Raw genomic sequence first — 20889 nt, 5'->3', positions numbered from 1 at the left:
AAGGTAGGCCTTCGTTAGATCCGACGGAAAGATATAGGAGCAGCATAGGGGTCTGGCGGAACCTCCAATCTTAAAAGCGGCTATGCCGCTTTTATGATTGGAGGCTCTCTTCATTCTTGTTTTGGGCCGGCTTTTCGAACACGGACATGAAGCTCCATCTCTTTGCACCAACTTGACAAAGAAGCAGCCCACGCAGAGAAGCACCACTGTCAACTAACTCTGTAGACCTTCAAGTTTGCTGGCGCCCGACGCGTCCTTTGCCTATACTTTGGACGTTTCGAAAATAGGAGGTGGGCGCTTTCTGCGACCCAAGTGCACGCTCGTCATTTTATGCCAAGTACGTTAACATTCATTGCAGCTACTTTATGCCCCAACAGCATAGAAAGTTTCAGCCCACCTGAGTGCTGAAAGACTGGGGGAGTCTGGACTGCTCCAACCGAAGAAGCGTATGAGCTCATGCGGAGTCGGGGAGGAGACACCGCCGCTTCTTCGTCAGACGTTTCGGGCGGTGGGGAGGAGTAACGCCGCCGACGGGAACGCACCGTCACTGCACATGAGACGCAGGCACACTTGTGAAGGCCGGTTCGCAGAATTGCACTTCGGCAAGACCGAGCGTATTGTACCCGCTCGCGAAAGAACAGACTCGCTGGCGCCACCTGTCGGGTAGCCCTGGAACACTTCCGACCTGCCAACCATTCATGAGTCACTCTCTCACTGCAAGTTCCCCTTAATTTTGACAAACTTAAAGCGACCGTTTCCCATAGATACCTGTAACATCCAGTGTGAATGCCCACCCATTTCAAAGAAATAAAAAGAGAAAAGTATCTGGTGAGCGATTTCTGGGAATAGAACAACAATAGAGTTCAGAAATGACCGCTAAGCACCGTGTAAATGGGATGGCACCACGGCGTCAGCCATTATCCTAGAATGACCATCCGTCCCGCGACTTGCGGGACTGCCCCGCATCGGGGGCTCGTGTCCCACGAGAAATTCTAAAATGTTTTCAAAATGTCCAGTCATTTCACATTGTTGTAAAATTCTCTCCGCAACTCATGGTGCTGCCTAACAACGGGGCACGGGGAAGCGTGGAGGTCGCTGGCAATCGTGCGAACCGAAATGGTACGCCATTTTCTATCCAAGCATCGCGGGAAGCGACAGTCGTTCTTACAGGAGAACAGATGTGCACCGCAGTTGTGCGTGTGCCAATGTGCACGTGCGCAAAATATTGTAAGAAAAATGGCTTGCCAAAAGTTGAAATATAAAATATTGTAATTATTTTCAAATTGCTGAGTCAATGCAAAAAGGTTGCTGTGAATTTTTTTTTTAGTGAAGACAGTTACATTTGCAACGGTCGAAAAAGGAACATAATGCTAAAATTTTGTGCAGGACTATGTTGATAAAAGTAAGCATTGAGAGGAAACAATAACCCCCCCCCCCCCCCCCGAAAAAAAAAAGATTTACTGTTTCTTATTTCCATTTGATGCACCAAGTTCTGCTACAGTCGATTTTTATGTTTTCAACTTCGACACATTTAATAATGTGTATGGCATTCAAAAATTAAGGGTCGACCTACAATCGTGATTGAAGAATTTCGACCTACATTTGTGACCAAATTTCGCGACCCTACTGAGGGCATGATGGAGCTATCGAGTCACTGAGCGGTCACCGTAGAGTAGCCCCACCTCTTGTTTCAGAAAGCTACTGGTGCACGAAAACAACCGAGGGCCGTCCCCCGTGGCTGCCACTCGTGCGCATACCTCAGGTGTCTGGTTTCGCGCCTCCGCTGCCGGCGCCGCTCCCGCATGCCCCTCGCTGCGCAAAAGGGGAAAGGGAGGGAGAAGGATGCGATGTGCCATGCCAGCCAAGCACCTTGCTCCTTTCCCCCTCCCTTCTCTCCCTCGCAAATGCGTGCCCGCACACAAAAAAAGTTGTTGTTTGTTTTGGCGACTCGCGGCGCTGCTTCTATCTTTATTTGAAAACGCGGATACAAACAGCTAACACCCCCGTCGGCTTCATGGCCGACCTAGTATTGTACGTCGGATATAAATGACGTTCTGTGTTTAATTTATGGTGTTTTACCTTTGCCTTTCTGATCAACCTAAAATCAAGAATTTTTTTTTTTTTTCGGCCTTCTTGTTTTGGGGGATTGGCTTAGAATTAATGCCGGCCTAGAATCGAGTAAATATGGTAGCATGATGTCTGACAGGGGTGGGCAATGTTTCAGAATTTTAAGCCCATGGACATTTAGCCAGAAAAACGGGATAGGCAACCTCTCGGGCGAGGGCAGGTTAGGCGGCACATGTGCAACAAGCTAACACACGCAACAGGAGACGAGAGAAGCAGTCCGCACGCGGTTGCACGTAGAGCACCTAGATTGCAGAGAGTCCATCTAAAGCACTGGGGAGCATTTGCATTTTAATGGCAGAGATTGGTCGCAAGTGCCTTTTTGCGTGGCAAGGAGGAGAGCAGGCGGGAAGGTGGAGACGCGCGCGGACGACCGACACATTTGTCACGTCCTTGCAGCCCATAATGCAAATGCAGCCCATAATGCAAATGCAGCCCATAAACCACGTGACCACGATAGGGCAGTTGGAAACTCAAGTGTAGGCCCTAACTCGAGTTGTGTCTACCCGCGCCGTTTGAACTTTCACAGCCCTGGAGTTGGCGCACTGCTGAGAGCATGGTCGGCGGTGCAATTAGTTCGAATTGACAGTCGCAAACGCTTGCGCGTTCAAATTACCGGGAGTTTTCGCACATTTAAATTAAATTTTGACGGGATAAAAATTTTAGTTTGAACAAACCAAAAGTTATAATTGAGCATGTTCTAATTGTTGAGGTTTAACCGGAACTTTATTTTTGTTACACAAATATTGCGAAGTGTGGGCTCTGGAAACTTCGTGGGGCACGAGATTTCACGATTCGGGGTGATATGCGTGTGTTCCGTTGCCACAAAGTTATTCGCGCAATTAATTTTTTGCCATACTTGTCGAGTATCGAAAATGAGTAGTTCCTCGTGAAAAGAAGGTTCTTTCAAAAGCTAATTAGCGTATTTTAGGTAAATAGTCTGCTAATTATCGCTTCAGCTTTTTACCGATGTCTGCCAAGGTCAATAATGTTGTCCAAGAAGAATCATTTCAAGTGCCTTTGAAAAAGTGTACATTTGCCAAATCTTTTGTAAGACCTCCAAAAAGGGGACTTGGGCACCCAAATGGACAGACAGACCGAACAAAGTGAGGATGTCAAACTGCACCCACCTTTGGAGGACAGCGGTATCTGCGTTTCTTGGGCCGCCCCGTCTTCAGCTACGTCAGTCTCTCCCTCCTCCTCTTCCTCCTCCACATCCATCAAGTCCGGGCACCCCACCAGCCGGCTCCCGGGTGGGTGAAGGGACCTCTGACTGCAGCACAGACCCCCCCCAAACTCTGAGGAGGACTCCCACGGGTCTTCTCCACATCCCCCAATGTTGCGCGACATCTGTTTTGCACCAAATGGTTTTGTTCCTAACAGTTTTTTCACTGCCCAGAAAAAAAAAGATTCTGCAAAAAAAGTTGATTTTGTAAAATGACATATTTACATCCATTAACTTTAATTAATATACATTGCATAGTTAATTTTTTATAAATTATTTTCTGTCTACCGAAGCTAAAGAAAAGGTAGGGTTTGGAGCACTTTGAATGCATTTTTCTCCGTTCAACTTTTTGGTATAAATTCCATTTTAGTCAATCTATCGTTTGATAATAGCAAAACAGGGAAGGCTCATTCTTCCCTTTTCCTGACTGAAATTTAATAAGGAATGCGGCTATGGAACGTTTTTGTCATTTTACGGATGTCTTTTATAAAAAATGTGGGCATTTTGTCGAAGACACAGAAGACCAAAAAGTTGATCAATTTTGCAGAAGAGAAAACGGATAGAAATAAATTACTTTTTACAAAAAGCCTTCCATAGCCGCATCTCTTAGGCATTCTGCTACATAACTAGCGAATAAAATTCTTGAACATTGTGATAGTTTTCCAACGATAGATTAACTAAACAATGCAGGCATATTGCTGATAAAAGCTGCCCAATTTCCATCCCACTTAACCGACAGACCTGAAATTTTGTTATGCACCCTCTTGCATGACCACCAGCCTACCCTGTGAATTTCAATCATTTTAAGCCAAGGGTTCAAAAGTTGACCCTCCTAGGGATGTGTTCCCTTAAAGGACACATGCAAAGGAAAAAAAAAACATGTTTTTTAAACAGCTTAGATGGAAAAAAAGGATGTCATAAAACAATTTCACAAAGAAAGAAAAAAAAAACATTTTAGAGCTATATTTACGGCTTAGAGAAGTCTATGTCCCGGTGTCAGGTCATGGTGTTGCGTAAAACCACGTCTCACGTCTCAAGGTCACACATCAGGTCACCGACATCAATTTTCCTGCCGAATTTAGTAGTGAAATTTATGTTACGGCATCAAGTCGCGGCATTACCCCACACTCCGCACATCAATTTGCCCGTTAAGTTTGGCAAGGAAATGCTTGGACCCACGGACATGAACCCTTTCAAACATCCGTCGAGCAACATTGAAGGTCACAATTTCTCGGGCACGAAGCGTGCAATTGGTTGCGAACCCTCGTCGAACGCTGACGCAGCGCTCATGTCCAATACATGCTCGAGGTATGTGCCCAAGCAATGGCGGACAGGCAATGGCGCGGACTTTTGGAAAGTGTATTTTGGAATTGGGAGGCTTCGTCCAAAAGCATTCCTCAATTTTTTTTTTTTTTTTTTTCTGAAACCACGTTAGATGTGTAGTTTAGGAGAGCCCACTCACAGCAGCTCCTGGCCGGTGTCGTCGCCGTCTTCGGCCAGGGTGAGGTCTTGGCTGGGGGTGAGGATGTCGGCCACCAGGCGGATGCTCCGAAGGCTGTTCTCCAGGATGGTGTGGACCTGCTTCACGTTGTCCTCCGTCCAGGCCTTGATCTGAAACCAGACACTCTAAAGCTTGCACCCCGCTCGCCGCACAGCCGAAGGGGGGCGACGACAACAGATGACGATGGGCGCTTACCGTTCACTCACACTGGAAGCGGACCTGCGTTCGCAAAGCGGTTGCAAACGTGGTTGTATAAAGATCCAGTACAATTGTACGTGCACTTGATGTCATCGAGTGCGTGTGCAATTGTACTGGATCTTTATATAACTGCGTTCGCAACCGCTTTGCGAACGCGGATCTGCTTCCAGTATAAATGAGCGGTTAGTGAGGAATGGGCGGATGTATGATTTCCTACGCTAGTCATTTCTGTTCGTCGTAGATAAGCCATAGTTGTGTAGTATGTTGTTGAACGTTTCTTCTTTTTTATTGAATCTGTATAATATTACCATTGCAGTACAGCAATTGAATTCTACAACTATATTTCCTACTTTCCTGTGTGTCAAGGCTTCTTTTTTGTGTGTATGGCTCATCGCTGCTGTTACTGTGTTGTCTCTCTGTATGGATTCCCACCCATGTAATGCCTAAAGGGCCCTTAGGGCAAATGAAAATAAATGATTAAATGAATGCCAGGCCTCCAGCACGTGCTCGTTGCCTTACACCATGCTTTGGCTGCACGTGCACGCTCAAAGAGCACGAGTCGCCGAAGCATTTTCGAAAGTAGAAAGGAGAAAGAAACCGACGGGCCTTCCTGCCCTTCTCAAACTGTCGGTGACTAAATCGAGTCTGTGAATGAATTCTCCTCCAGAACCGAGCCTGATCAAACTTTTTTTCCCCCCGTCAACTAAGCACTTTAACAGCCCTAAAGGAACAGACGGCAATAAGTAATTTACCTCGCGCAAAATCCTTTTAGCTTGATATGTGTTCATCGCAATATTAAAATTTGGGGAAAAGACGGGAAAACTGCTCGGCACTCGCCATTAAAATCTTTGGTGACGCACTAAAGTCAGGGTCCTGAACGTCGTCGAGCACGCCGTATATTGAATGTATGGTCACAAATAAACAGATCAATTAAATGTATGCTGTAAAGGTCACGGACTTGGTGTTTGTAAGGTGCAAACTCAGAGTTTAAACGTGTGGCCGCTTCCTCATAGAACAAAATTCAATCAATTATAGATTACAAAGGACAGCATTGGAGGAGGCAAGATAGAAGCCGATTAGAAAAGTTTCCAAGAGAGGAGTCTGCTTGAGGCTCCAAAAAGTCAAATTCGGAGGTTTTATGTGCCCCACCAACGACGGACATCTGGTGGGCCACAGAGGAGGACTGAGGATTTATTTGGACCACCTGGGGATCTTTTGACGTGCAACTGAAAGCTTGGTTACATGGCGCCTTCTCCGCAATAAGCCTCTGTCAGACTGTGGGCACCTCGGCCGAGATTCGAACCCGCCACCTGGGGATCTGCAGGCTGGAGCTTTGCCTCGGAGCCACCGAGGCGGCTGTCCAAGGTTCCACTCCAGTCAGAGGGGATACGACAATCGGGATATGACAAGAATTCTGAAGACAACTCTGAAATTATTGTGAATACATTATTGAGCACTCTTCAGCAACCCCATGCCTTGCACACTGAAAGCGCTTATTTTTCCTGGCAGTATTGTAAAACAAGCAGTATTGCCCGATCTATAGCCTTTGTGGCTCAAAATTGGACAAGAGCAAGAACGCAGGACAAGAGTTCCTCTGTAAATCTGTACTGCAAAGGCTATCCGAGACATGCTTTGTTCCAACTTCCCCTTGTGCATTGCCTGCTCTGCAATCTCCCAAAGTGGCATTCGCACGAGGAAAAAGTCCTGAAAGGAGGATCGGGGGGAGGGATGTCGGCGTTTGCAATCTAATTTAGCAGCTTCCCCTCTTTACACCGCCGCAGACGAATTTAGTTGACTCTACGCTTGACACAAAATCATGTATTGCCATACTATCATGAAAAACAACCCGATGCGCTGCCCAACTGCAATCTTTTGTGCCGCCTGAACATCCCTCTCTCTCTGCCGCAGAGCTGATGTCGTAGCGCTGCATTGCAGAAGCCCGACGTTTTTGCCGCAAGACGGGCAGTCCAGTAAAAGGAACGCCAAGATTTCTCCCTCACATGAATACCGCTGAACGGGCAGTGACAACCATGAAAGACTGTTCACCTGGGGGAGGCAGAGTCCATACACCTTGTCATGACGCTCTTTCCCACTCTCCAGCTGCAGAATACGAGCCCTGGCAGCCTCCAGGGCACACGCCAGGTCCTTGTTCTGTTGAAGGACATGGCGCAGCTGCTTCTTGGCCCTCACTGCAGGGATACAGGCAAGGCATCCAAGCATATGAATGAAGCGAGCACTGCATGGAATGGGATGTCTAGACCCGGTCGAATAGAGACGAGGCTTGAGCATGGCATTAACTCAGGTTTCTTAAATGTGAACCTGAATCCGGCCCGACGCCAACAGGTTTTCTGAACAGAGATTGTTCCGGCTGCTTTTATATCAGGGGTGGAACTGATGAAATGTATTTGGGAGCAGCTCAGAGTTTTGGAGCAGGTTGGGAGCAGCCCAAACTACATTTTGGAGCAGGTTAGGAGCAGCTCAGATCAGATTTCATTTCAGGTAAGGGGCACTTCAGCCTGAATCTTAGATAAGGTCAGGAGTAATTTCGATTGTGCTTAGCAGCACTGAGCAACAAGAGTGTTTGCCTCAGGAGATGGGAGATCAGTTCAACTAGGTTGAAGAACATTGCAACGGATGCCTAAACTTGAAACTTGGTGAGCCCTTAACAAGAACTAAAAAGCATTGCAACCTCCCTTTGTCATCATTAACTAACATGTTTATGCAGATAGTGTCGTTATTTTCTGCATGGTTTACTTAACATTATTCACAAAGGTCCGAGTACAATTAATGGTTTATAATAAAAAGGATGCTTTGCATAGCACCTGGCCAAGATGTCATAGTCGCAGCAACTTTCTTGCGTCAAAAATGTTTTACAAGAATCATGGCAGGGGTAAAGAAACATTTTAACTTATTTTATTGAAGCAAGAAATGAACACACTTAGCTTTAGCAAACAATAAAATGTTATGCAATATTGCACTAGGTTAGCATTCCGCTGAATGTTAGTTACATTGTTTACTTTGGTTTCATTAAGACAGCATCAATTTGCTTAATTCGCTTGAGCACCTTAGGCAAGCCTACGTTTGCCTCATCAAGAAGGACAGTGCCACTTTCAACTTTCCCCAGGTCCTTGTTTTTGACTCCAAGATTAATCAGTTCTTGGGCACTACTTGGGAGAGACTTCATTGAGGACATCCTGCTCAGCAGATGAGACTTCTCTTGGAGTTTCATCCGCTCGTTCTTCTCATGCGGTTCATATTCCCGTCTCCTCTTCAAGGATTCCTGTCCCTTCTCTACACATCCCATGCAGCATTTTCCAGCATCTCGTACACACTTCAAGGGAGGTCTGGTTAGCTCTACTTTCGTAGCATCCCCCTCATACTGTCTCAGGTAGGTGTCGTCTGCCGCAGGCTAGAAACGCTCGTTATGCTCATGGAACTGCGGTGTTGCAGGGCATACTTGTTTTCGTTGAAACCACGCTCGCAGTCAGTGTTCCCATGGGGAAGGGACAGGACAGCTTTAACCAGCTTCACAAGCTTTTCATACTTGCACTCGTTCGAGCTAGCTTTCTTCAAAGAAAACACCTTGTTCCAGTAGGTGTTTAGGTCTTCTGTCAAGTTCCCGTCACAGGTTTCACATGCTAAGGCATTCCACTCGTCTGTCAAGGCAGACACCTCACCAGCTGGGATGACCTGTGGGAGCTGACAAGCAATGTGTCGAACAGACACGGTGGACGAGTCATGGTTTGCTTTCAAGAACTTCAGATAGAGAAGCATCTTGTTGTCCAAAGGCAGCCTCGAAAGCAGGTAATCGGCACATGCAATGTAGAACGCACCGGCACCGATGTAAAGACTTTTCACTTCAGAGGCCGTCCACGAGTTTAATGCTTTCTCTGTGTCCAGCCCAACCTCTGGTCTTTCCTTCCACAGCGCCGACGAGTGAACATCCAGAGTTTTAAGCTGAGTACCAGTCAGTGTAGAGAAGGACCCCTGCCTCATAAATCGTCCGAGTACTTGTTTTACAAGATGAACCATTTCTTCGTACAGAATGGGCAGAAGTGGTTCTTGACTTCAAAAAAGTGTCTCGAACTTCTGGAAAAGCTCTGCTGCATTTTTTCACAAACAAAAGCTTTGCTCGAAGGGCCTTGTCAGAAAATGCCGCTGCAAGCCGCTCATGCCTTGTTAGCGCCGCCGCTCTGACAGGTATATTTCTCGAGAAGAACTCCTGCAGCGCTTCAAACTGGTTGAGGAGTCGCTCAAGTCCAGGCAGTAGTGTCAACCAACGGCTGTTCACGTGTCTTAGAAACTCGAGCACAGGAAGCTCTAGCTTCGTTTGCACTTGCTTCATGTCAGTGTTTCTCGCTGCTAATTTAAAATAGTGGTGAACATCGGCTACGATGAACTCCAGGTCACTGGAGAAGGAATGGAGGCCTGCCGCAAACGCATTGTGCATCTTGTGAAGGGTGCATTCGCTCATCTCAAGCATGAGGGCTCAGATCTTCTTTGACTTTTCGTTTCAAGCTCTTCATGGCGTTGGGTCCATCGGTGAAGAGGCACAGCAAGTTCCTATTGCGCAGCTCCACAAGTGCTTCTTTGGCACATAAAAGCAGTGTGGTAGCGTGGCCAAGAGATTAAACGACTGAAGATGTTCCACGACGACGCGTCCTGCAGTGTCAGAGTAAAAGCGCACGAGCACATCCAGCTGCTGAACTTTCTCTTCAGGATTGGGCGTTTCATCAATCATGACCGCGTAAAACACGTTAGGCCGCACAAGCTCGTCGATCACCTTTGACTTGAAGAGGTGTGGACGTACGACAATTTCTTACGTCCACACTTGAAATTTCTTGCAATCTCGGAGTCTGGGAACATGCGTGGGTACATGGCTGTTGCGGTATCCCCCCACGTGTAGGTAGAGAGCTTGCAACCACGGACAACGCGAAAACAGTTCCTGCCTTTACAATGCTGCTTTTCAAAGAAACTGTTGCTTCGTATCGACTGAAGTCGAGGCTACTCTGAACAAGACCTGACATGCGAAGTCTCCCTTCAGGGTCTCGAAGCTTCGAGGCATTGCTTATGTGCTTCTTTGATGATGCATGGCACTTGATTGCAGAGATACCATACTGAGAGCACAGGAGTACTACTAATAATGCAGAAGCCATCAGACTCTTTGGCACTCTTCTTACACCACTTAGCGATTAGGTCCCCATTTTCGTCCTTCTCGTGTAGAACACTATCATTGAACTTGGTGTGCCACTCTGAAACAAAAAATAAAATAAACTGCTATTTATCAATGTGCTAACATCAAGAAAGACCACAAATGAACAACAGGACACCCACTCCATTAATCAGTCTTGAATAAAATTTGTATGACAAATGGAAGCGTGTGAAACCAGAACCGTAAAGAATTACAACCCCCTCTTTCACCAAAAGGGTCCATATCACATGACCGAATGACGTTTTAGCGAATAGCGACATTTGAGCGAATCTACGTTTTAGCGAATAACGGGGGCGCGCGTTAACCCATCCGCCGCGCTGCGCTTTCGCCGCTTCGCGGCGACAGTCTGCGGCGGCTCATTACAAAAGTGTGAACCCACTTGGCCCACCCGAAAGTGCCGCTTTGCGGCGTCCGACTGTTCGCTAAAGTGTCATTCAATGAAACGTGAGCGTTCGCTAAAACGTCATTCGATCAAGTGAGTGCCTCCCTCACGCGAGAAGTTGGAAAGCCTTTTTTTTTTTAAAAAAGCGTCCTCTTTTCGATAAACGGCGTTTCTCTAAACTGAGGCTCTGCTCTCTCTAAACCGTGCTTCGATAAAACGTGCCCATTCTCTAAAACGTGCTTCGATGAAATGGCATTCGATCAACCGTAGCAAACCCTCCGCGAACCACGTGTTGTGCACCAGCGGCGGACGTGGACGTGCAGTTGAGTGGAGGAACAGGGAAAGTATCACAAATTTGAGCTCGTCCTATTGTGCAACTCAGATCATCTCTAAGTAGCACACTGACATTAGCAGAGCCATCGTATTCGCAGCAAAAGACAGGAGTGTAAGTGAGCAAAGCTAAAGCGGTGGCAATCAGTTCGTCGAACGACGTTTCATGGACAAATCGTTTTGTCGACACTGCGATGTTTCGACAGATCGTATCGTGGAAACGAGAAAACGCTTGTTTCATCGACAGATGTTGCGACGTTTCGTCGACAGCTCGCTCTGCCAGCTCTTGGCTCCACCAGCTGCACCTCCTCGCGACCCCTGCTCCTGCGCGGTGCGCGGCCTTGTGTTGGTTGGATGGATGGATGAAAGATGGTCGACTGGGCCAAGTATAGCAAACCAGTGCGCAGCCATCTTGCCTTGAGGCAAGATGGCTGTGCGCTGGTTCGCCATACTTAAACTATCGCAATTTTTTTTTCTGCTTATTATTATTTATTTTAATTATTTATTTATTTATTTTTTTTTTGGGGGGGGGGGGGGGGCACCGATCGCATTGATGTCAGAACTTACGATTCGTATGGTTTCGCTCGTGTCTTTGCCCGAACCTTTGGGGAAGCGTTGTCAAAGCCGGGAAGTTTTGTTCTCGACCACTGTCCTTTTCTCAAATTAGGTTCTTAAAAAATTCAAGAATATGTGCTGCTTTTGAGGGCTACGCTTTCGGTAGCATACGTGATCGAGGTGTCTGTACGCCATCGAATGCAACCCTTCGCAGGCTGGCCGCTGGCACTCCGACTGTTTTGAAAAATTGGCAGGATCGTTTCCAGAGCAAGTGTATCTTTCTGCGCGTCGCGTCTTTTGGTAGAATCCTCAAGAGCCACCTGAACATAGCAAAGATAGTCCACACCGCATCGCTTTTCCTTTTGAATAATTGAGGGTAATGAACATGCTTAATTTCAAGTGAAATATTAGGGTTGTAATGTTGCAATAAAGGCTGCAAGCTGTATTTATGTTTAAAAATAACCAATATAATAGAAATAAAATCAGTGTTTACGCCCTTTTCTGCAACCCACCATTGGATCGAAGTTTCGTTTTGCGCCTACGCATATTTTTCTCCACCACTTTTCTTCTTCCAGTAACTTTTGGTTCCATAAACGGGCATCGGAACTTGCAAATATCCGAATAGGCCGCGCGCGAAGTCCTGCGCGCTCTTGCTTATTTCATGTGACACGGATGAAAGCGAGAGGATAGCGCAGTTGCTCACCTTGGAGAGCAACTGCGCTAGACATCGTCTTTGTCATCTCTCACAAGCACTTGTACCTCAAGTTTCCGGCATTCCTTTCAAAATAGAAAAAAAAAAAAAGTTTGTCCACGAAAAGTTGTGCACGAAAAGTAATTCCACGAAAAGTAATTCCACGAAACGTAATTCCACAAAACGTAATTCCACGAAACGTAATTCCACGAAACGTAATTCCACGAAACGTAATTCCACGAAATGATAGGGACCCAAGCTAACGTGCGCCGAGCAGGTCTACCGCTCGCGTGAGAGCTGCTGACCGGAAAGGTTTCGGATCGGACGATAAAGACTTCATACATAGGGAGTTTTAGTGTGCCGATAATACCGATAACACTGGCCAACACTCTGCCGTCGCCGCGTTTCCTTCCCATCAAATCACGATTCACCTAGCGGGAATGCGATCTCAACTTCTACAATGAAGTAGTGAAAAAACGACTTTTGCTCATGTTTTCAACTGGCTCAGGTCCGGATCCCGGGCTGCAGAGCCTCAGTCAATCTGTTTCTTGACGACTTAACCTCGGCCGACTTATTTAACCACCGATAGTTGAAGAATAAACCCAGGTAGTAGATGGACCCGACTGACTTAACACTCGAGTTTTTTTCGCGCGGCGCGCTTCCGTCAGTCTAGCCACCGGCTATTTCCAAACAAAAATAAAGAAAAAGCTTGTCTTTTTGTTCCGGTTATCAGCGGACAGCTTGACCCTGAAAGCGCTCCACTTAACCCACCCATCCGTCACGCCGCCCTGCAAGCTGCGAAAAGGCGTTTATTTTTTTTGTTTTTTTTTCCTGCAGTTTAGAAAGAGGATAGCAGTGAGGGTTGAGGGTTATGGGGGTCCCAATCATTTCGTCGAAACTCGTTTCGTTGACAAGTTTTTGTGGACACACTCTCGTCGACAGCACCACCGTAAAACGTTTCGTCGACAAACTTTTTTTTTTTTTTTTTTTGCTGTTCCGAATGGAATGCCGGAAACTTGAGGTACAAGCGCTTGTAACAGATGACAAAGACGATGCCTAGTGCAGTTGCTCTCCAAGGGAAGCAACTGCGCTACCGTCTCGCTCTCATCCGTGTCACATAGAATAAGCAAGAGCGCGCAGGACTTCGCGTGCGGCCTATTCGGATATTTGCAAGTTCCGATGCCCGTTTATGGAACCGGAGGTTACTGGAAGAAGAAAAGCATTGGAGAAAAATATGCGTAAGCGCAGAACAAAATTTCGATCCAATGGTGGGTTGAGAAAAGGGCGTGGACACCGACCCCAGTGGTTATTTTTAAACAAAAATACAGCTTGCAGCCTTTTATTGCAACATTACAGCCCTAATTTTTCAATTGAAATTAAGCATGTTCATTACTCTCAATTATTCAAAAAGAAAAGTGATGCATTGTTTTACTGGCTACTGCGACTTGTACACGAAAAAACTGTTTAGTCGCACTCGTTTCATCGTCATTTATCCTTAAAGGGGCCCTGCAATCATTATTTAAGCGTCTACCTTTTTTGCGGTTTCCACGTCTCTTGGGGTCCGGGCAAGCCAGCGGGCACGGAGAGAGTAACTAAATATCAGTGCGTCATATTTTAACCAGACGACGCGGAAACCACCTCCACCGACGAGGGCGACCCGCGGTACCGAACGCGCGCAAAATGCGACGTGTTTGGTCCTAGGCTTACTACTGGTCAGAGCCGCTAAAAGCTTTTTCGTAGTCGAAATACAAAATATAAGTGGCGCGAACCGTTTCAATTATTTATAAAAGAAGTTTTTGTTCAGTATTTTAGATCAGAAAAGAAACAAATGCAGTTTATAAAGTACGGAAACAAGAAAAGACCCGTCGACATACCCGCCACCAAGCGGCGGAAAAAACGGCGCATACTAGAAAGAACTAGTGGGATGAGGCTACGACGAACGGCCAGCGTAGAAAAGCCCCGGATGTACGCGGCGGCGCTGCGGTCGTATACCGGCTCAACGATCCGACCGATTCCGAGCGTTCCGAAGGCCTTCGGCGCGAGCCCTGCTAGCGATTTGGCCATTTGGCGGCATGGCAGCGCGAAGTGGCTCCCGTTCTGAACTGATCTTTACCCCGTGTTTGCTGTCGTTTGTGGCCAATGAAGTGTTTTTCCGAAATAGTCTTTAATCGCGCAGCAAATGCAATGCGAGCCGCCCCGGCCGCCCGCTTCATAGAGCCTATCCAACATATGCTTTAGTGGCACCCTCTCGAGCCGTTGACCCGGAGTGCGGCAACCGTGAACGCTCGATCAGCTCACTACCCCTCCTCTAGTTCATGGCCACTCAAGCCAGGACCTACTACGTCATGAAGGAGGTTATTTTTTGCTTGTTTTTGTAATTCTAATTCGCCTATAACTTTTAAAATAAAGCGAAATTCGAGAAAAGAAAAGTTTGATTAAGTTACTACGTTCAGTGCGCTCAGGTTCGGTGCAAAGTAAAACCAGTCAAAAAGTCATTGCAGGGCCCCTTTAAGGGCCGTTTAAAAAGGACATTACATAATAAGGGGGCTGTAAACAATGTCAAATAAAACTAAATAACAAAAGCACTAAAATCAATAACACTCGCACTACCGCGAGCACGCTGCCCGCGAGTAAACTTAAAAAAAAAGCTACATTGCAATGTAAAAAAAGCAATAAAAAAAAAAAAACACAAGAATTGGAAACATAAATAAAACATTACACCACGTTTAGTCTTATTACAGAAAGTAAACCATAGTTGATATCAAATGTGCAATATAATGCATTACATAGCTTCTCTCGAGCAGCCGCCACATGCAAGGCCTCGGAGGCGGTAGTACCAGACGAGATCTGTTGGCTGCAGCCGACTGGTCCTCACACGCGACATTTAGTTGTTTTTTTTATCGATGCCAGCAGACAGATACCTGGGGCAAGTTCACGACCCAGCTCTTTCCATAAAGGAGCGGCTTCCAAATCTAATGTTCTTTGGTCACATATTCGTTTATGTGCATGCAAAATTTCGGTACAGACATAACATAAGCAGAATTATAGTGTTATTTAATATCCAAAAGCTAAATATGCTAAAGCCTAAAAATCATAGGCGGTCTGGTAAGTAAAGTACGTTCAATACCCGGTGTTTGGAGAAGAAAACAACCATTTTTATCACCGTAAAAGTAAACTATGCGTAGCCAAATGCTCAGTCTCCTTCAAAGCTTATTGCTTGCGGCTAAGACCAGATGCCAATAAACTTAACAACCGATTTTATGCCATTTTCAACGGTAGAAAGGCTGTGTGCATCGCAAACAGGCCTCATTTTTTCTTTCAAATTTTTTTAAGAGCTTTAGTGTTTTTACGTGTGGACTATCTATGCTATGTTCAGGTGGCTCTCGAGGATTCTACCAAAAGATGCGACGCGCAGAAAGATACATTTGCTCTGGAAACGATCCTGCCAATTTTTCAAAACAGTTGGAGTGCCAGCGGCCAGCCTGCGAAAGGTTGCATTCGATGACGTACAGACACCTCGATCACGTATGCTGCCGAAAGCATAGCCCTCAAGAGCAACGCATATTGTTGAATGTTTTAAAGGGGTAGGGAAACGAAATTTCAGCGCTCATTTTCTAGCTTTAATGTGTTGCATGTTGCACCCTAACCTCGAAAACACCAGTCTTCCGTTGAAAAGCACAAGAAAACTAATTTTAAAGCTAAATAAACGATTTCAATGTGCACCTGGTGGATGCATGCGAAGCCTGTTTGGGAGGTAGTCCAGCAACGCTGTGGAATCTGCTACGTAGTCGTGACGTAGCAGATTCCTTTGGAGCAGCACCGCTCTTCGGCATTTCAATGTTTTCCTTCTCAACTCACTAATCGCGCATTGTACCAAACCTACCAAACAGTCCAAGAAGACGGAAAGGAAGGACTCCCCTCTTTCTCGGACCGTCGCTCTCGGACCGCTTTCTCGGACCGTCGGACCGTCGCTCAAATTTCGAACAAAAGTACCTTTCCCCACCTCGTTCAGCCCTAAGCTGACAGTGTTGTGGAAGCTGCGTGCTCCTTGGGCCAGACACACGCTTGTCACCCCAAGGGTACTTCGAACGGCTCGGTTGTAACACGCTTACGCTATTGACACCACCACAACGCTGACAACGCCACCAAGGGCAAAGCTCATAATCACGCCAGCCTTGCTACGTCACGAACGCGGGGAATTTTTTCTTTCTGTTTTTGTTTGTGCCGGATATCCCATGACGCATCGCGCTCTCCGTTCGCTTCTCTTTGAGCGCTTGCTCGAGTGCACCGTTTGGAACGAAAAATATAGCCAATCGTTCAAAATACAAACGTGTGATTATCATTTACGGTTATCATCCGTCATGCTTGACTCATTTCCGAACGAAATTTGAGTATTTCAATTTTTGTTTCTGTACCCCTTTAAGGATCTAATTTGAGAAAGGATAGTGGTCGAGAACAAAACTTCCCGGCTTTGACAACGCTTCCTCAAAGGCTCGGGCAAAGTCACGAGCGAAACCATACAAATCGTAAGTCCCGAAATCAGTGTGATCGGTGCCAACCCCTCCCCCCGTCGTCCCCCCAAGAAAAAAACAGAAAAAAAAATAAAAAAAATTGCAATAGTTTAAGTCGGTGAGGCAAGATGGCTGCACACTGGTTCGCCATACTTGGCCCAGTCGGCCATCTTTAATCCATCCATTCATCCAACACAGGGCCGCGCGCCGAGCAGGCGCAGAGGTCGCGAGGAGGTGCAGCTGGCGGAACCAGGAGCTGGCAGAGCGTGCTGTCGACGAAACGTCGCAACATCTGTCGATGAAACGAGCGGGTGCTATACTTTATTTCAGCTTCGGTCCGAGCGCGGCCGATGTTACGAGCCAAAGGGCCAATCAAATAACGTAAAAAGCGCAACGTCATGACGTGCTCTCTGCGCTTGACTAGCTGGCGGAGGAGCACGCACAGAGAGACGGCGACTACTGGCTGGTCCAATAAACTGCAGAGAGCACGCCATGGCGCTGTGCCTCTTTCGCTGTTTGATTGGTCCTTCGGCTCATAACATCGGCCACGCTCGGACCGAAGCTGAAACGAAGTATAGTTTCCATGAAACAATCGGTCGATGAAACATCGCAGTGTCAACGAAACGATTTGTCCATGAAATGTCGTTCGACGAACCGATTGCCACCGGTTAGAGAACGCCTCATTTCGCTGCCCGGTTTTACTTCGGAAAAATATCTTCCTCCGTTTTTTCCGGGTATTTCGTGTTCCGAGATTTTTCGCACGATACGGTTTTCAAATAGCGTGTAAATTGTTGATATCGTCAGTACAAAAGCAAAATATGCCATAGATTTCTATCGTGGTGTTGTGTCATAAACTAAAATGTTCCAAAATAATCTCCCACAAGTCGGAATGGCGTTGCGTCCTAAATAGCGGCCCCTCAGAGCCTACTTTTCATTCCAGCGAAGCAGTGTTTTGAAAAATAAAGCTACTTACTCTAAAGAGTGTCTGATCTCCTTGTGAGAAAAAAAAAAAAAAAAAACGAAATTAACCAATTCGTGATGCAATCAACAGCCAGTAGAGTCCCAGCTTTGTTTCTTTTTTTTTTTCCAGAGCACCGGATGTCGTTTTATTTCAACGGTCACCCTGATTTCTGAATATGTGTGCGATTTCTAAATTGCACGGAAGCAGATCTATATGCTGTACTGCCGAAATGCCAAAAAATCAATTACCACAGGTTTAGATAGTGTTGCGTCTTATATACGTACTGATCAAAGCGTAGTTCTACTGTCAGAAAGATGTTAAAAAAAAAGGTTCTAATAAACTTTTTAAATTATGTGTTCCGATTCATCACTTCATAAAACTGAATTGCCACAAGGGCCCCAGCATCTTTTACCGAGCACCGCATTTGTTGTTGTTTTGTTCGCCCCGACGAGACACGGCCTCCGCAAATCACTCAAATAAGTAAACGCTGTGGCACCAAGTAACAGCGTCAAGGGGCGCTGGGCGCTTTTCGGGTCATGTGATTGTCTTTTTTACAAGATCATAAGAACTTTTTTTTTTTTTTTTTTGAAGTGAGCCAATTTTATGTTAAGCGAAACTGAGATAAATGTGAAATGTTTCAGTATCAGTAAAGCTATGAGGCCATGTACCGCGGTCACCTCCGCAGTGTTTTTCTCGCATAATATGACCAATTTCAGTTTAAAAACATGAGAACAATGCATTGACAGATATAGCCCGAATTTCAGAAAAAAATTAGATGAGTTTCGGTTTCTGGCTTGTTTCGGGCACAGGTTTCAGGCCGGCTCCCTCTTTGCACTGGGGATAACGCTAATTAAACTTGAGGAAGAAAATGAGAAAGGAAGGTTCTTCCGTCGTTTCACGTTTTCTTGCATCCTATACCAACCCGCTCGTTCTGTCCTTACGGATAACGCTACTCTCAAAGTTAATTAGAGGGGTCCACTGGCTTGCGGCTGGGGTTGGCGTCGTTGTATTGCATTCCGAGGAGTCTGGAACTCTTTTATGTTTTGCCAATTAGTCCTTAGGGAGAAAATAAAAAGGGGGGGGGGGGGAGCTCCAAATTTGCGCCTGAGTTGTCGCCGAGCAAAGCAATAACCAAAAAAAAAACCCCAAAGTAAAAAAAAAAAAAAAAATAGAAAAACGGAAAACGCGTGGGGTTCAATACATTTAATTGAACGCCGTTTCATCGAAAAAGTGGTCATCCCATACCGAAACTTGCAATTGCAATAATTGGCCGGTATTTTTAAACAAAAAATCCTAATAGCAAAAAAAAAAAAAAATGTTGCTAATCAAAAAGAAAAAAAAAATATTTGGGGCTGGTGGAGGGGGGAGGTGTTGGAGACCCCGAATCCATCTGCTTGGTCACAACTCCAGGCGTGTCCTCCGTCGTGCCATCTAAGCGTCAGTCGTACGAGAGGACAATGAGAAATTACTTCATAGTTTGCAAGATTCAATGATTTCAAAGAAAGTATAAATTTTCAAATATTACTGGCAGAAACTTCTGATACATTCAATGAAACGGCGTTCGGTGAAATGTCCAGTCCCAGGTGCGGTTGATCTTCTAGTGCGCAACAGAACCTCAGATGCCTCGCTCTGCGAAAATATGATGACTGAAAACCGGCACCGTGCCATCTTTTTGCGGTTCTGATATAAAACAAAAGGTGCAGGTCGATGCCAAAGTCACGAATCTCGAAAAAAAAGCTAATAGAAGAAAATCCCACCGCAAAACCGACTGACGCGGAGAAAATCCCACCGGCCTCTTGATGAATGCGGTGGAAACTCACCTACGATTTTCGTTTTCGGAAATGGAATTTTAGAGCGCAGCTCTTAGGGGCCCGTGTCCGGCTTGAGCGACGTCGGCGTCGCCGTCGCCGTAACCGCGCGGTGCATTATGGGTAAATTTCCCTGCTAAATCTAGCGGAAAAATTTCCCCGCTAGATTTAGCGGAAAAAATTCCCCGCTAAATGTAGCGGAAAAAATTCCCCGCTAAATGTAGCGAAAAATTTCCCCGCTAAATCTAGCGGGAAAAATTCCCCGCTAAATGTAGCGGAAAAATTTTCCTGCTAAATGTAGCGGAAAAATTATTCCGCTAGATTCCCCCAAGGTCACAGACCCCCCCCCCCCCCTTGCGAACAGGTAACCCTCAGTACCCTTCCCTCCTCCTCCTCAAGAGCTGCGCTCCAATTCGGTGTTACAGGGAGTTGTAAACGGCTTTCATTTTTTTTTTGGTATATAGATAATAGCAACAATCTTTTCCGTATGCTTTTTTTGTAGTAACTTATGGTTTCTGGTGCGGATGGGTCCTGACACAATTTGGGGGCTCTCTGTGGTCGTCAGATGCAATGACGAGGTCACTTCGTTATGGAACTCAACGTTGAGGCAATGTCTTCATAGAAAAAATATGTGTCTATCACTTTGTTAATTTTTCCCATCCTGCATAACTGTGGACTTCTGCTTCTTTGTTTCTATTGGTGTCTGTGATATACGAATTTTGTATATATCTCCGTTTGTGTTCCCCGCAGGGCCCCCAGAGTAGAGCCGCAAATACTAAATTTAAAAGCTTGACCATATAATTCTTGCATGGATATATCTCAGCACTTGTCAGTTTTGCGGTGAGCTTTTCTCCCGTGAGCTTCTCGGTGTTGCGCTGTTCTCCGGTGGAGAAAAGCTCACAGAAATCCGGCGAACGCGGTGAAGAGCTCACTAAACTTTCGGTACATGCAAAGAAAAGCTCACCTTTACAAACCAATCTAACATTATTTCTTCGCAGCTCTCGATATTTTATCGAACTCTGTTCTTTTGAAGATATTTATTTCAACGCCATTTATTTGAACCCAATTCCATCAAAGCCGTTAAATAGCACGCCGTTTTATCAAACATCATGGTTTCTGGCCAGATCGTTTCTCGTTTTTGTAAATAGTGCTTTTCTTTGCATCCAAAGGATAAATATATTGCCACGAATGACAACTGATGAGGCGGTGAATAACTTTAGAAACTAAAAGTTTAATCGGGTGAGCAAAATAGAAGGTTAGCGTCGCAGGCGTCAATGTCGGCAAAACAGCAGGATCGAGACTGATTGCGGCTCGACACGCGGAGCCCCCGGAGCCCCTTATGTACATGCATGGGCTTCTGAAAAATCGGTGTAGAAGGTTCGGCAGTAGAA

At 46.0% G+C, this 20889-nt stretch overlaps 1 protein-coding gene across 1 annotated transcript in view; it reads right to left on the bottom strand.

Annotated features, from left to right (window-relative positions):
- LOC8050718 (nascent polypeptide-associated complex subunit alpha, muscle-specific form) overlaps nucleotides 1-20889 on the bottom strand; it is an 89114-nt gene that overhangs the window by 40830 nt on the left and 27395 nt on the right. Inside the window, exons 3-6 of the mRNA XM_042290950.1 lie at nucleotides 7095-7237; nucleotides 4812-4960; nucleotides 3255-3397; nucleotides 398-547 (exon numbers count right to left, since the gene is read on the bottom strand). Coding sequence (XP_042146884.1) covers nucleotides 398-547; nucleotides 3255-3397; nucleotides 4812-4960; nucleotides 7095-7237 — 585 coding nt within the window. The remainder of the gene's footprint in view (nucleotides 1-397; nucleotides 548-3254; nucleotides 3398-4811; nucleotides 4961-7094; nucleotides 7238-20889) is intronic.

Source organism: Ixodes scapularis, unplaced genomic scaffold (genome assembly GCF_016920785.2).
Source record: "Ixodes scapularis isolate PalLabHiFi unplaced genomic scaffold, ASM1692078v2 PGA_scaffold1__304_contigs__length_218370807, whole genome shotgun sequence".
In the NCBI taxonomy this organism is placed as follows: Eukaryota; Metazoa; Arthropoda; class Arachnida; order Ixodida; family Ixodidae; genus Ixodes; species Ixodes scapularis.
This window is presented reverse-complemented; position numbering and strand designations above follow the sequence as displayed.